We start from the raw sequence: 16,071 nt of genomic DNA on the forward strand, positions 1-16,071 counted from the left end.
CAGGAGAAGAGAGTTCAAAGAACCCTCCCACCCCCACAGTCATGCACAGAGACACACACACATATGTATACGTTCATACACACACACACACACACACACACACAGCCACGCTGACACACAGACACACACACTCACACCTACACCAACACTAGCTGTCACTACAGAGACATGGCCGGGCAGCGAGACCTGAGGTACAGAGGAGGCTAGAGGAAGCTGCCTTTGGGGGGCCAACCACACCGGGAGAGATCCCAGTCCAAGGTCACAGGGAGCACCGCCACAGAGACCCCCCCAACCCGGGCAGACAGGAGCCTCCGCACCAAGGAGCAGAGCCCGGGCCGGAGACAGCACCCCCCGCGGCCAGACCAGACACAACTCCCAATCTGGCAGCACCCTGAGGAAACACTGGAGACTAAAACTGTTGCCTAGAACAGTAAAGGGTTAAAATATGGAGGCTAAAAACATAAAAGCATCAAAGCACAGAGGCTAAGAACATGAAATATAAAATAAAAGCATAAGAGCATAAGTCATGAGGCCATAAAAATAAAGAAAAGCACGTGTTAGGTTAAATGATGAATCGCCCGTAGGTGTGATTGGTTGTCTGTCTCTGTTCGTCTCTATGTGTCCTGTGATAGACTGGCGTCCTGTCCAGGGTGGACCCCGCCTCACGCCTGATGTCAGCCGAGATCGGCTCCAGCCCCCCCGCGACCCCCACAGGGACAAGCGGTTGAAGATAAATGAATGAATGAATGAAGGCTAAAACACAGGGATTAAAACAGTAAAAAAGGATAAAAAGTGCTCTGATTAGCACTGCCTAAAAGAAATCAACTAAAAGCCTGGTTAAAAAGATGGGTCTTAAGCCTCTTTTTAAAAACCTCAGCAGTCTCCGCGACCCTGAGGCTGTAATAAAATGTAAATATATTTCCTGATAAGTCCTTATATTAAATAATGCTAATAGTAGTAGGTCTATTATTAATGGTGTTGAGGTTTGAGGTTTACTATTTTTACAAATCAAACGATCTAATAATGAAGATATTATTCTGCAGATGAATCCATAATGAAAATTGAATTAGGTAGAAGTTCAAAATGAGCTCCTGATTTTCCTCACTGTTACTAACATCTTCATTTCAGGACTTTGAGGCAACTTGTAATGTTTTATTGTCACACTGTGGTATTAATGATTTTATCTGATTACTTCTTTTTCCCTCCCTTCACCGCTCAAGTATCCATTTCTGGTTTGGACGTGTTTTCAGACGTGGAGCGGGTTTGAACCGAGGCTTTGTTGTAAACGAGGAAACAAAGTGGCGCTCCTCTTCCTGGAGTGAACACAGCTTGATAACCCCTCCCTCCTCCTCCTGCTCTGAAACACAGCCAGCTCCACCCTGAACTCCACTTATTTCCTTGTTCCCTCCCCTTCAGATCTACACTTTGAAAATGGGTGGAACCAACATGGTGGTGACGTGCAGGAGCTGACAGGCCCCACTCACTGCACACACACCTGTTGTTGAGATCAGAGCTCAGACTAGTTTCACTGCTAAGGAAGAGAAACTCACACAGGCGTTGGCACTGAGAGGTGAAATGGCGCAGAAAGGAGTTCAGCTGGACCGGGAAACCTTCTCTTGTTCCATCTGTCTGGATCTACTGAAGGACCCGGTGACTATTCCCTGTGGACACAGCTACTGCATGAACTGTATTAAAAGCTACTGGGATGAAGAGGAGGGGAAGAAAACACACAGCTGCCCTCAGTGCAGGCAGAGCTTCACACCGAGGCCTGCCCTGCTGAAAAACACCATGTTAGCAGTTTTAGTGGAGGAACTGAAGAAGACTGGACTCCAAGCTGCTCCTGGTGATCACTGCTATGCTGGACCTGAGGATGTGGGATGTGATGTCTGCACTGGGAGGAAACTGAAAGCCCACAAGTCCTGTCTCGTCTGTCTGGCCTCTTATTGTGAGGAACACCTGCAGCTTCATTACAACGTAGCTGCTTTAAAGAAACACAAGCTGGTGGAGCCCTCCAAGAAGCTGCAGGAGAACATCTGCTCTCGTCACGATGAGGTGATAAAGCTGTTTTGCCGTACTGATCAGCAGTGTATCTGTCTTGTGTGCGTTATGGACGAACACAAAGGCCACGACACAGTCTCAGCTGCAGCAGAAAGGAGCCAGAGGCAGAGAGAGCTGGAGGGGAGTCGACTAAACATCCAGCAGAGGATCCAGGACAGAGAGAAAGATGTGAAGCTGCTTCAGCAGCAGGTGGAGGCCATCAACCGCTCTGCTGATAAAGCAGCGGAGGACAGCGAGAAGAGCTTCAGCGAGCTGATCCGTCTCATGGAGAAAAGACGCTCCGATGTGAAGCAGCAGGTCAGATCCCAGCAGGAAACTGAAGTGAGTCGAGTCAAAGAGCTTCAGGAGGAGCTGGAGCAGGAGATCACTGAGCTGAAGAGGAAAGACGCTGAGCTGGAGAAACTCTCACACACAGAGGATCACACCCAGTTTCTCCACAGCTACACCTCACTGTCTCCACTCACTGAATCTACATCCAGCTTCGAGATCCGTCCTCTGAGACACTTTGAGGACGTGACGGCGGCTGTGTCAGAAGTCACAGAGAAACTACAGGACGTCCTGAGAGAGAAATGGACAAACGTCTCACTGACTGTGACTGAAGTGGATGTTTTACTGTCAGATCCACGAGCAGAGCCCAAGACCAGAGCTGACTTCTTAAGATACTCACGTGAAATCACACTGGATCCAAACACAGCATTCAAATATCTGTTATTATCTGAGGGGAACAGAAAAGCAACATACATGAGTAAAGAACAGTCTTATTCTGATCACACAGACAGATTCAGTCATTATCTTCCTCAGGTCCTGAGTAGAGAGAGTCTGACTGGGCGTTGTTACTGGGAGGTGGAGTGGAGAGGAGCAGTTTATGTAGCAGTCGCATACAAGAATATGAGCAGAGCAGATGAATTTGGATTCAATGACAAATCTTGGAGGTTAAATTGTTACAACAACAGATATTACTTTAATCACAACAAAGTCAAAACTCCCGTCTCAGGTCCTCGGTCCTCCAGAGTCGGAGTGTACCTGGATCACAGTGCAGGTGTTCTGTCCTTCTACAGCGTCTCTGAAACCATGACTCTCCTCCACAGAGTCCAGACCACATTCACTCAGCCTCTCTATGCTGGACTTGGTATTTATGGTTTTAACTCTGCTGCTGAGTTGTGTAAAGTCAAATAGACAGAAGTCATTTAATGGTTAAATCCTCAAACTTATTTCGTCTCCACGTTTGTCGCTGAGAGCTGATTTTTCTTTCCACGTCTCGGCTGCACACAGATCAGCTGTCACTCACACGTTGTGGGCGGGACTTTGACGTCTTGTCATTAAGTTGTGGTGTAAATGTTTGAGTGTCTTTAGGTGGCGCTCCTTCCTGCGTGTGTTTAGCCACGGAGCCTATCACTGCTCATGGGGATGGAAAAGGAAACGTGTGTGTGCTCTAAATGTCTGATGAATATCTGATTCTATGGATGCATTTGTATGTTGTTGTTTCTTTGTTTGTCACACGTACGAATGAGGCTCTGGGATTGATGCTAAAGTGTAATAATCCAGATTATAATGAGGGAGGAAATCCTGATTCTTCTCTGTTCCACAGCTGAGATTCTGCTCAAACATGTTGATTGTGTGGATGAAGTGTTCCTGAAATCATTGAGTCATTTCACTTTACTGATGGGACGTGTTAACAAACTGAAGCTTTATCAAGAAATAAACGTCAACACACTCTTTTCTCCTCTTTGTTGTTTCAATAACATATAATCAGATAATGTTGGAATATAAACAGCTGCAAAAGAAACTAATGAAACATACTGTACAGTAATTATGCTCTTTCATTAGATATTTAATAAATAAATATAGACATCATTTAAAAATATGCCTATGAAATAAATTAATATGACTGCAAAATTAATCTTTAATTAAATAAATAAAATCCTGTTTAATTTCCCCTTTTATTCACTAATAATTTTTTTAAATTATATTTTTAATTATGTATTAATTCATTTATTTTAATAATGTAGTAGCAGATTAAATTAGATGTTATTGTGATAATTAATAAACATAATTGTTAAAGCTCATTAAACCAGATGTTCATGAATAAAGTGCTGAAATAAAAACATAAAAATAAAAAAACAACGCCCAGATTTAATTTTTTAGTGTGTTTCATGTTTTCTTCATCTCATCTCATCTCATCTTCAGCCTCTTATCCGGGGTCGGGTCTCGGGGGCAGCAGCTCCAGCAGGGGACCCCAAACTTCCCTTTCCCGGGCCACATTAACCAGCTCTAACTGGGGGATCCTGAGGCGTTCCCAGGCCAGTGTGGAGATCTAATCTCTCCACCTGGTCCTGGGTCTTCCCCGAGGCCTCCTCCCAGCTGGACGTGCCTGGAACACCTCCCTAGGGAGGCGCCCAGGGTTCATCCTTACCAGATGATCCTGAACCACCTCAACTGGCTCCTTTCAACACAAAGGAGCAGCGGCTCTACTCCGAGTTCCTCACGGATGCTGAACTTCTCCCCCTCTCTCTACGGGAGACTCCAGCCCCCCTCCTGAGGAAACCCATTTCGGCCGCTTGTACCCACGACCTGGTTCTTTGGGTCCTGACCCAAATTTCATGACCATAGGTGAGGGTAGGAACCAAGATTGACCGGTAGATCCAGAGCTTTGTCTTCCTCAGCTCTCTTTTCGGTGCGGTAGAGCTACTGCAGCACCGCCCCCGCTGCTCCGATTCTCCGGCCAAACTCACGCTCCATTGTCCCCTCACTCGTGAACAAGATCCCGAGGTCCTTGAACTCCTTCACTTGGGGTAAGGACTCATTCTCTACTTGGAGTAACAATCCACCGGTTTCCTGCTGTGAGCCATGGCCTCAGGTTTAGAGGTGCTGATCCTCATCCGAGCCGTTTCACACTCGGCTGCGGACTGATCCAGGTCACGGACCGACGATGCCATCAAGACCACCTCATCTGTGAAAAGCAGAGACGATATCCTCAGCCCACTGAACTGCAACCCCTCCCAACCACGACTACGCCTCAATATCCTGTCTGTGAAAATCACGAACAGGATTGGTGACAAAGCGCACCCCTGGAGGAGGCCAACCCCCACCGGGAACGAATCCAACTTACTGCGGAGGATCCGGACACAGCTCTCGCTTTGGGTGTACAGAGATTGGATGGCCCACAGAAGTGACCCCCTCACCCCATACTCCCGCAGCACCTCCCACAGTATCTCCCGAGGGACCCGGTCATATGCCTTCTCCAGATCCACAAAACACATGTAGACTGGATGGGCATGCTCCCAGGCCCCCTCCAGGATCCTTGCGAGAGTGAAGAGCTGGTCCGTTGTTCCACGTCCAGGACGGACTCCGCATTGTTACTCTTCAATCCGAGGTTCGGCGATAGGACGAACCTCCTTTCCAGCACCTTGGAGACGACTTTACCAGGGAGGCTGAGTAGTGTGATACCCCTGTAACTGGCACACACCCTCTGGTCCCCCTTTTTAAAAAGAGGAATCACCAGACTTCTACGCAATGTTGAAGAGACGCGTCAACCAAGACAGCCCCTCCAAACCCAGAGCTTTCAGCATTTCTGGACGAATCTCATCGATCCCTGGGGCTTTGCCACTGTGGAGTTGTTTATTTATATTTTTCCTTTTATTTATTTAGTGTGTACTGTCTCATGTTTTATTCTTCATTTATATTATTTATTTTATTTTTTTATTTCTTTAGTGTGTACTGTTTCATGTTTTCTTATTTATTTATATTTTTATTTTATTTATTTAGTGTGTACTGTTTCATGTTTTATTCTTCATTTATATTTTTATTTATTTATTTAGTGTGTACTGTTTCATGTTTTCTTCTTTATTTATATATTTTATTTATTTATTTAGTGTGTACTGTTTCATGTTTTCTTTATTTATATTTTTATTTTATTTATTTAGTGTGTACTGTTTCATGTTTTCTTCTTTATTTATATATTTTATTTATTTATTTAGTGTGTACTGTTTCATGTTTTCTTATTTATTAATATTTTTTATTTTATTTATTTTGTGTGTACTGTTTCATGTTTTCTCATTTATTTAAATTTTTTTATCTAATTTAATTTTTTTTTTTTATTTAGTGTGTACTGTTTCACGTTTTCTTCTTGATTTATTATATATATATTTTTATTTTATTTATTTAGTGTGTACTGATTCATGTTTTCTTATTTATTTATATTTTTTATATTTTTATTTTATTTATTTAGTGTGTACTGTTTCATGTTTTCTCATTTATTTATATATTTTATATTATTATTGTTTTTTTATTTTTTTATTTATTTAGTGTGTACTGATTTATGTTTTCTTCTTTATTTATATTTTGTATTATATTTATTTTATTTATTTAGTGTGTACTGTTTCATGTTTTCTTATTCATTTATATTTTGTATTATATTTATTTTATTTATTTAGTGTGTACTGTTTCATGTTTTCTCATTTATTTATATATTTTATATTATTTTATTTTTTTTATTTTTTTTATTTATTTAGTGTGTACTGTTTCATGTTTTCTTATTCATTTATATTTTGTATTATATTTATTTTATTTATTTAGTGTGTACTGTTTCATGTTTTCTCATTTATTTATATATTTTATTTTTTAATTTTTTTTATTTATTTAGTGTGTACTGTTTCATGTTTTCTCATTTATTTATATTTTTTTATCTAATTTATTTTTTTTATTTTTTATTTAGTGTGTACTGTTTCACGTTTTCTTCTTGATTTATTTTATTTATATTTTTATTTTATTTATTTAGTGTGTACTGATTCATGTTTTCTTATTCATTTATATTTTTTATATTTTTATTTTATTTATTTAGTGTGTACTGTTTCATGTTTTCTCATTTATTTATATATTTTATATTATTTTATTTATTTTATTTTTTTATTTATTTAGTGTGTACTGATTCATGTTTTCTTATTTATTTATATTTTTTATATTTTTATTTTATTTATTTAGTGTGTACTGTTTATGTTTTCTTCTTTATTTATATTTTGTATTATATTTATTTTATTTATTTAGTGTGTACTGATTTATGTTTTCTTCTTTATTTATATTTTGTATTATATTTATTTTATTTATTTAGTGTGTACTGTTTATGTTTTCTTCTTTATTTATATTTTGTATTATATTTATTTTATTTATTTAGTGTGTACTGTTTATGTTTTCTTCTTTATTTATATTTTGTATTATATTTATTTTATTTATTTAGTGTGTACTGTTTCATGTTTTCTTATTTATTTATATTTTTATTTATTTATTTTATTTATTTAGTGTGTACTGTTCATGTTTAAGTCGGCTCAACAGACACCGGAAGTGACGCATTAGGACGGCCTCGGCCTCACGTGACGGAGCCCTCTCCAGTCAGCTGATTAAAGGATATAAATACATAAACACTCTGCGCTGCTCCGTCAGTGTTTCTCCATGAATCTGTGATTTTATCCGACTGTTACCATGAAAACCTTCCTGCTGTTCGTGGCGGCGGCGTTAGCGCTCACCGGAAACGCTCTGGTCCGGTAAGAATATATAAAAAAACACATTAATATGAAGTGAACACGGTTTATGGCAACTAATGCGAGCTAGCGTGGAAGTTACACAATGTTACCTCACACCTAACACTACGCATTTAAACCAGACTGTAGCTAATTTGTAGTTAAAGTCAAAAGTGTTATGCTAGCTAACGGCTACTTTAGCTTCATGTTTGTATCACAGAGCTAACGTTAGCTAGCTAGTTGCTATGTATCTGTTTCAGAGGGGACAGTTGATCTTGTGACACATTAACCTCTCCCACACACATATATATATATTTATATATATTTTTTTAATTAACCATACACTTGGTTTGTCTCATGCTCGTGTTTTTAATTGAATTTCCATCTGTTTTTATTGTTTTGCTTGCTCATTTTGCTGTTTGCAGGTTTCCTACAGGTGCTTAAAAAACCTCTAAAATGCTTGAATTTTAATGTTCAAGGTTTAAAAAAGTGCTTGAATCTTTGGGAAAATACGTTGAATAAATTGTATCAGCATTATCAGCAGAACTATAATTCAATTCCTCATCTTCCTGGTGTTATGAAAGTATTAACTTTATTTTTTTAAATGGAAAAAAAGTGAAATAATCATTTTTAATGTATTTGTAGAAATATGTAATTTACCACGACTGTAAGGTGCTGGAAAAGCTTGAAAGTGCTTGAATTTGACCTCGGAAAAGGTGCAGGAACCCTTTATTTGGGTCTTATTTGAACAATTTTATCATGTTAATTACTTTGTGGCTTTGTCTGTCAAAGGTGCTATATCAAATACACTTATTATTGTTATTATTATTATGTTTTAAATCCATAATCCATCCACTTCTCTGTAGGATGAAACCAGTTAATGGTACTGCTGATGCTGCGTCTCATATATATATATATATATATATATTCTTAATTAACCATACACTTGGTTTGTCTGATGCTCGTGTTTTTAATTTAATTTCCATCTGTTTTTATTGTTTTGCTTGCTCATTTTGCTGTTTGCAGGTTTCCTTCAGGTGCTTAAAAAACCTCAAATGCTTGAATTTTAATGTTCAAGGTTTAAAAAAGTGCTTGAATTTTTGGGAAAATACGTTAAAAAAATTGTATCAGCATTATCGGCAGAACTATAATTCAATTTCTCATCTTCCTGCTGTTATGAAAGCATTAACTTTATTTTTTTTAATGGAAAAAAAGTGAAATAATCATTTTTAATAGAAATATGTAATTTACCACGACTGTAAGGTGCTGGAAAAGCTTGAATTTGACCTCAGATAAGGTGTAGGAACCCTTTATTTGGGTCTTATTTGAACAATTTAATGTTAATTACTTTGTGGCTTTGTCTGTAAAAGGTGCTATATCAAATACACTTATTATTATTTTGATAATTATGTTTTAAATCCATAATCCCACCACTTCTCTGTAGGTTGAAACCAGTTAATGGCACTGCTGATGCTGCGTCTCATCATCTGTTTATAATGCGGCATTAAATGTTTTAGAATCAGCTTTATTGACAAAATAAGGGACAAATATGCGTTTACTTTGCTGTTATTCATTTATTTCTGTTGGATTTTGTTGTTAGCATCCTGCTTGTTTGATATGATGCCCCATAGTCATTTTGAAACAGGCTCTGGGAACTGTTAGTTTGTATTTCTTGTCATTTGTCCACTTTTTTTGTGTGCAACAAGGCGGACGTTTATAAAAATATTGACTTCATGGGTGCGTGTTGTGGTGACGGGCGTGCTGAATTATGCCAAACGCTTATTTTGCAACAGTCTGAAGGATGTCTCCGTGCAGATAAGGACGAAGCATGTGGGTCAAACCTTATCTGCAAGGCCACCACGTGTGTTGGTGTTGTTACAAACGAAGCAGCCTGATAATCAAACTTAAGTACTGCTGCATTCGTACGTTACTAAATTATTCAAATCGACGCTTTTCTTTGTTTCTCTCCCGTCAGAATCCCCTTAAAGAAATTCCGTTCCATCAGACGTGAGCTGACGGACTCGGGGAGAACGGCAGAGCAGCTCCGGGCCGACAAGCACTCCCTCAAGTACAACTTTGGCTTCCCCTCCAGTAACGGACCCACTCCAGAAACCCTGAAGAACTACCTTGACGTAAGCATCGCTCTCTCTCCAAACCCACTGACCCGCGTGGCTCTTTTAAATCTCCCCTTTCCCCCTTAACGCTCCGCTCAGAAGCCGAGAAGCCAAGCAACAAAGGTCTTCTTGTGCCGTGACCTCCTCCTCCGCCTTTCTCTGTAAATCCTCCCAGCTGGACGGAAAATCACACGAGCAAATCTTCTGCAAACGCAAAGAGAAAAGAACGGCTGAGTCATTGTGATGTCGACTAATGTCAGCTTTTTAAGTGATGACACTGAGAGCGACAGCAGAGGGGACGTTTCCCGCATGACGGCTGACTCACTGTTGATCTGTTGATCCTCTTACTCCTCATCAGCTGACACAAATGTGTTTGTTCGCCGTCAGTTTTACCTAATATATTAAATAATCACCTTTTCTCCTCAGCACTGACGTCAGTTCAGCCGTAACAGAGGAGAAGAGGGTAAAAACGACCGAGTGGATCATTTGATAATCTTCTTTAAATGAGGAACATTAACCTACTCCGAGTTCCTCACGGATGCTGAACTTCTCCCCCTCTCTCTAAGGGAGACTCCAGACCCCCTCCTGAGGAAACACATTTCGGCAGCTTAGGGCGCACTCACACTGTCCTTCCGCACCGCGCCCCGGGCTTTAGGGTACTTGTCCCCCCTCCCTCTCCCCCTGCACCCCAGGCCCGTTTGTTTAGTAAAGTAACTGCATACGTCAGGACAAAAAAGGGCGACTCCTATCCTGTTTTTCATGTACACGGGGGATTCCCTGGTGAAAAACTGCATATTTAATAATCTTTCTATTGGGTGATTTCAGTGGTTATTGCTGGTTTGAGATATTCGAAGATAAGTCAATCGTTGCCTCATTTATTATGTGGTGAAACTATTTTACACAACGTGCAATAAAAAGCAGAACATCATTCAGATTATCAGAGACACTGCAGCCGGAAACGTTGCTGTTAAAATTCTGCAATTTGAGCAGAAATATCAAAGAAAGACGCCTGAAAATCTGATCAAATAAAGCTATAAAAATATAATAAACCTATTAAAAACAGCCGGGTGTGGGTTTAGAAGAAGAGAAGCAGCCCGGAGCACTCGCAGAACAAATCAGGCGGTTTTCAAATGCGTCTCAGTCGGGAGGTTTAAACCGCAGAACTTCCCTTTTCTCCGAGTTTCGTCGAGTCACTCAGGCCGCGTTGACTTTCTGTCACATGAAGCGGACTCTGTGGAGTCATCATTTGTTGTGTCACACTGTAATTGTGAAACGATAAGGAGTGATTTATTGACGTGACTCTGCAAATATTTGACCTGCGTCCTCGAGACACCGCTGACACCAACAGCTGCGAGGCGGTGTGAGCAGCGAGAATAGAAACGGACGGAGCGATTGTCTAACGGTTAAATTTAGCAGAGACAAGGTGACTGTGAGCCGGGCGCAGAGCACCGTAAGAACACGGCCGTTTTAGCGGGCGTTGCTCTTAAGTCTAGCCGACAAATGTAACCGTCCTGCGGCGGCGACACTCGAGTTTAGGCATCTCTCTGGATTTTCACCCTTGACGACTTTGCACCCCTGTAGATTTATCCGAGAATATGCAGGTTGTTGAGAAGTCTTTACGATCTTTTGGTGAATTTATCGCGTATTTGAAGTGTAATTCAAATAATCCTGTGGTCTTTTTCTGCACTTACATCAAATAAGACGTCCTGACAGTTTTTGTGTGTAAACTATTAACAGAGAAATCCTGGAGAGTCGCTAACAGCCGACGTGGCTAACAGTGATTAGCTCGGGGCAGTACAGTGAAGGCATTCAAAGGTCATTTTTAACCACTAATGCTGCTGAAAATAACAGCAAACCTCTGCAGCAGCATGAGAAGAGTCCCTACACACACAACAAAGCAGCAACAACGTAGTTAGTGAACCCAGAGTTTATTAAAAGAGTGTTTTAAAGACTTACCTACTGGCCCCTGTACCAGCTCCTCTCATAGTAAAGTCCATTCAAGTGGATTAACAAAGTCAATCCCAAAGGAAGGAGCCCATTGGTGCTTTGTTTTGTGTGTAGGGACTCTTCTCATGCTGCTGCAGAGGTTTGATGTTATTTTCAGCAGCATTAGTGGTTAAAAAAGACCTTTGAATGCCTTCACTGTGATGCTTTTATGCTAGAATTACACTTAAGAGTTACTTTCACGATGAAAACAAGTTAATTTGAGGTCCTTTTGAGCAAAAATGACTAAACTCAGCTTATATATTCTGAGTGTTTAAGGCCAATGGAGAACAAATGGCATTTAATCTGCTGTTAACAAGTGTTCATGCGCTCTCTTCTTCTACCGTAGCCCGGATTAGCTGTGGAAGAACGCTGGGGTGGATTATCAAAATCTCTTTTCCGGAAAAACATTGAGATCAGCCGGAGGATTACGTGTTCTCTCACTCTGGGCCAGTAAATCTCCACCAGCTTGTTATCGATAAGAACAATAACAATACTAATGAGTGTTTTCTTGTCTTTCGTCCAGGCTCAGTATTACGGGGAGATCGGCCTGGGCACCCCTCCTCAGCCCTTCACCGTGGTGTTCGACACCGGCTCCTCAAACCTGTGGGTGCCGTCCGTTCACTGCTCCCTCTTAGACATCGCCTGCTGTAAGTTCTGCCGTGGTCGTCACAAACCCGGTCCCGCGCTGTCCGCTAACGCTTCTCTGGTGTGTTAACAACGAGTGTCTTTTTCACAGTGCTGCACCACAAATACAACTCTGCCAAGTCGAGCTCATACGTGAAGAACGGCACCGCCTTCGCCATCCAGTATGGAACCGGCAGCTTGTCGGGCTACCTCAGTCAGGACACGTGCACGGTGAGTTGATCTCGCACGCCAGCGTCGCAGTTAACGGAGCTTTATGCGACTAACTTTCAGGGTATTAATTTCTCTTCCAGATCGGAGACCTGTCGGTGGAGAAGCAGCTTTTCGGAGAAGCCATCAAGCAGCCCGGCGTGGCGTTCATCGCCGCCAAGTTTGACGGGATCCTCGGCATGGCCTACCCACGCATCTCTGTGGACGGCGTGGCTCCGGTCTTTGACAACATCATGAGCCAGAAGAAGGTGGAGCAGAACGTCTTCTCCTTCTACCTGAACAGGTGAGGAAACTAATGTGGGGTTCTCAGGGGGATACTGTTTTTTGAGGGAAGGTTTCACCGATTTCTGGCGGCGGATTTCGGGAATTTTTGAGCTGGAATGAAAGTAATGTGTGAGCCGATCCCAGCTGACATCAAGCGTGAGGCGGGGTCCACCCTGGACAGGACGCCAGTCTATCACAGGACACATAGAGACGAACAGAGACAGACAACCATTCACACCTACGGGTGATTTAGAGTCATCAATGAACCCAACACCTGCACGTCTTTGGACTGTGGGAGGAAACCGGAGAACCCGGAGAAAACCCACGCAGACACGGGGAGAACATGCAAACTCCACACAGAAGGGCCCCAGCCGGGATTTGAACCAGGAACCCTCTTGCTGTGAGGCGACAGTGCTGACCACCATTGATTTGATAAAGATGCAGAAGTAAAGTTGAGGTTTTGGTTGAATCATCCATGGTACTTCCTTTCGATTAGGTGTAAAGAAAAAAAAACCTGTGACGATGGCGAGAATTCCTGTTTCCGTTTTTGATGCATTTCTGCAGGAAAGGCACATTGATGACGTCATGGCGATGCGTGGCTTTGTTTCCAGATCTTTCCGTAGACCTCGGAGTTTTTGTGCGTCTTGTCGACTGTTTTTGAATCTTTTCATCGACCAAATCTGCAGTAAACACTCCACCTCCGCATCACACCAACGTGAACCTTTCACCGCCATTGTTTTAAATGTCCGCGCATGGTCCCTCCTTCTTTTTTCTACGTCCCAACAGGCGCACAGGAAATGACCTCAGAACCGCCGTAGGCCTCGTGCTCGTACACATGCGCACACTCGTGCTCGTACATGTGCAAACGCGCTTTACTAAAGCCCACCTCTCCCAAACGGTCCGTGGTAGGCAAGCGTGCCGCTCCTAGGCGTGGTACGGTTTCACTCACACTGGTCAGAGGACTTTAGCCGTGAAGCCTGTTTGGGCACGGTACAGATGGACAGTGTGAGTGCGCCCTAACAGACACCAAACTTTCCAGTTTCATTCCTGTCTTTATTCTGAAGGTTTGTACCGAGAGCTTTGTTCAGATATCATTCACAGCCTGATTCATAAAAACATGGAGAGAATTTAAGTGAGGGAAAGAGAGAAGCAGAAGTCAGTGAAAAGCTTTTTGTTGACATACCTGCAGCAGTATCTGTTGGAGTTCTCCAGGTAAACTATTCAGTTTTAGGGCTTTTCCAAGTTTCTGAGAACAGGATATGATGTTTACAGGATCAAACTCATAAAGGTGACACTGGTTTTTGTGACGTATTCACACAGAAGTAAACAAAAATGTGCTTATACCTCCCGCTGTGTCGTGATGCATCTTGACCACGCCGTCCAGCTCTGCTTTAGCGTCGTCCTCCGCAGTCGTCCCTGGTGTTTGTTGACACTCGTCTTCTTGTCGTGTCTCTCGTCAGGAACCCGGAAACTGAGCCCGGCGGTGAGCTGCTGCTGGGAGGAACCGACCCCAAATACTACACCGGCGACTTCAACTACGTCAACATCACCCGCCAGGCGTACTGGCAGATCCACGTGGACGGGTGAGTGCTCGAACGTTACGCTCCAAACACAGAGGAGCGTGTCATCGTCGTTCTAATAATCATCACTGTAACTGAGCCTGACTCGGCTTTAATGTACAACACAAAGGGTGAAAATCAACATTTAATGTATGTGGTTTAATTAAATATCTGACAAGTAATTGAATAGTGATGCGTTCAAGTGTCATGGGAAGTTTCCAGACCTCCAACTATGCAAAGTGCACCAGAATGCCTGTCATGCCTTCTTCTATTGAACTCGACCAACCCCCAATTCATACAATTCACACAACTCGTGTGTGTGTGACAGGATGGCAGTGGGCAGCCAGTTGAGTCTGTGTAAGAGCGGCTGTGAGGCCATCGTGGACACCGGGACGTCTCTGATCACCGGCCCCTCAGCGGAGGTCAAGGCCCTGCAGAAGGCCATCGGAGCCACTCCACTCATCCAGGGAGAGGTGAGACACACACACACACACACACACACACAGCAGGTTTAACTGGAGTTACAAGCTTTAGTCACAAGCTCATTTTATACTTAATATACGTAAAGAGTGACGAATAAAGATGGAAAAACATGGAGATACGAGGTTTCCTCCACATTTGCTGCTCTTTTTCAAGCCTTTATTTTCCTGTCTTGCTCATTTGTTAACTTCCTTATTTTAACCGGTGTGTTAAAGTTTGACCCCTGCTTGTGTTTCAGTACATGGTAAGCTGTGACAAAGTCCCGTCGCTGCCCGTCATCACCTTCAACGTGGGCGGCCAGTCCTACTCTCTGACCGGAGAGCAGTACATCCTCAAGGTGAGGCGGCGTGTTTGTCATCCAGCAGGTGGCGACAGAGAGGCGGCAACAACACAACACTGACTGTGTGTGTGTGTGTGTTGCGTCATGAAAACTAAACAAGTGCAGCTTTGTTTCACTTGTCCGACCCCAGGAGGAGGCTGATGTTGTCTGAGGAGTGATTTCCCGTTCCTTCGTCGCTGATTTCTTTGACAGCTCGTTCTCTGACTGTGTCTTTCTCTGGTCCTTCAGGTGAGTCAGGCTGGAAAGACCATGTGTCTGAGCGGCTTCATGGGTCTGGACATCCCCGCCCCCGCCGGGCCCCTGTGGATTCTGGGAGATGTATTCATCGGCCCGTACTACACCGTGTTCGATCGGGACAACAACAGGGTGGGCTTCGCCAAGGCCAAGTAAGCGCGACCTGCGCTGCAGCGACGCGTTCAAGTACGAAGTTTAACATCCGAGTTTCTGGGAGCTGAGAAAACCCGAGCTGCACACGCTTTCTGTTGCTTCGCAATCAAACCGTATTTAGCAATAGGTGTTTGTGTAGAGCCTGAATGCACTGATCTGAAGAGTGAGAGTTGTGCGACGGGTGTACGTGATCAGGGATCAGTCGATTGTTACGGTACTGCCCTTTTTAAAACATCCAAGTGATTTGTTTTGTTGTTTTTTAATCAGGGAAATTGTTTTAAACCGTTTTAATTTGCATTTTAGGAGGAAGTTGTTCCTCTTCTACTGACTTTGAGATGTCTCTTCATGTGATTGGCCTGAAATAAAATACGTTTTTAAAAGAAGCAGTGACTCTCACCTGGTTAGTCGGTTCTCTTACATCTCATGTGGTGGTTACCACTGTCTCCTCACAGCGAGAGGGTTCCTGGTTCGAATCCCTGCTGGGGCCCTTCTGTGTGGAGTTTGCATGTTGTCCCTGT

The 16,071-nt window shown here is 42.6% G+C and overlaps 2 protein-coding genes across 2 annotated transcripts; both read left to right on the forward strand.

Annotated features, from left to right (window-relative positions):
• Positions 1-1,560: 1,560 nt before the first annotated feature.
• Positions 1,561-3,234, forward strand: LOC310950221 (tripartite motif-containing protein 16-like; the record flags this gene model as incomplete). The annotated part of the gene is made up of 1 exon (XM_083917915.1): positions 1,561-3,234. The coding sequence occupies exon 1, from the start codon at positions 1,576-1,578 to the stop codon at positions 3,232-3,234; it is 1,659 nt and encodes a 552-aa protein (XP_083774041.1). The 5' UTR covers positions 1,561-1,575.
• Positions 3,235-7,453: 4,219 nt separating this feature from the next.
• ctsd (cathepsin D) lies at positions 7,454-15,936 on the forward strand. Its single transcript, XM_083917886.1, has 9 exons — positions 7,454-7,595; positions 9,547-9,703; positions 12,195-12,318; positions 12,408-12,526; positions 12,607-12,806; positions 14,248-14,370; positions 14,675-14,819; positions 15,065-15,163; positions 15,395-15,936. Exons 1-9 carry the CDS (start codon positions 7,534-7,536, stop codon positions 15,554-15,556), a joined length of 1,191 nt encoding a protein of 396 aa, XP_083774012.1. The 5' UTR covers positions 7,454-7,533; the 3' UTR covers positions 15,557-15,936.
• The last annotated feature ends 135 nt before the right edge of the window (positions 15,937-16,071 follow it).

This window comes from Echiichthys vipera, assembly GCF_963691815.1.
Source record: "Echiichthys vipera genome assembly, chromosome: 1".
In the NCBI taxonomy this organism is placed as follows: Eukaryota; Metazoa; Chordata; class Actinopteri; order Perciformes; family Trachinidae; genus Echiichthys; species Echiichthys vipera.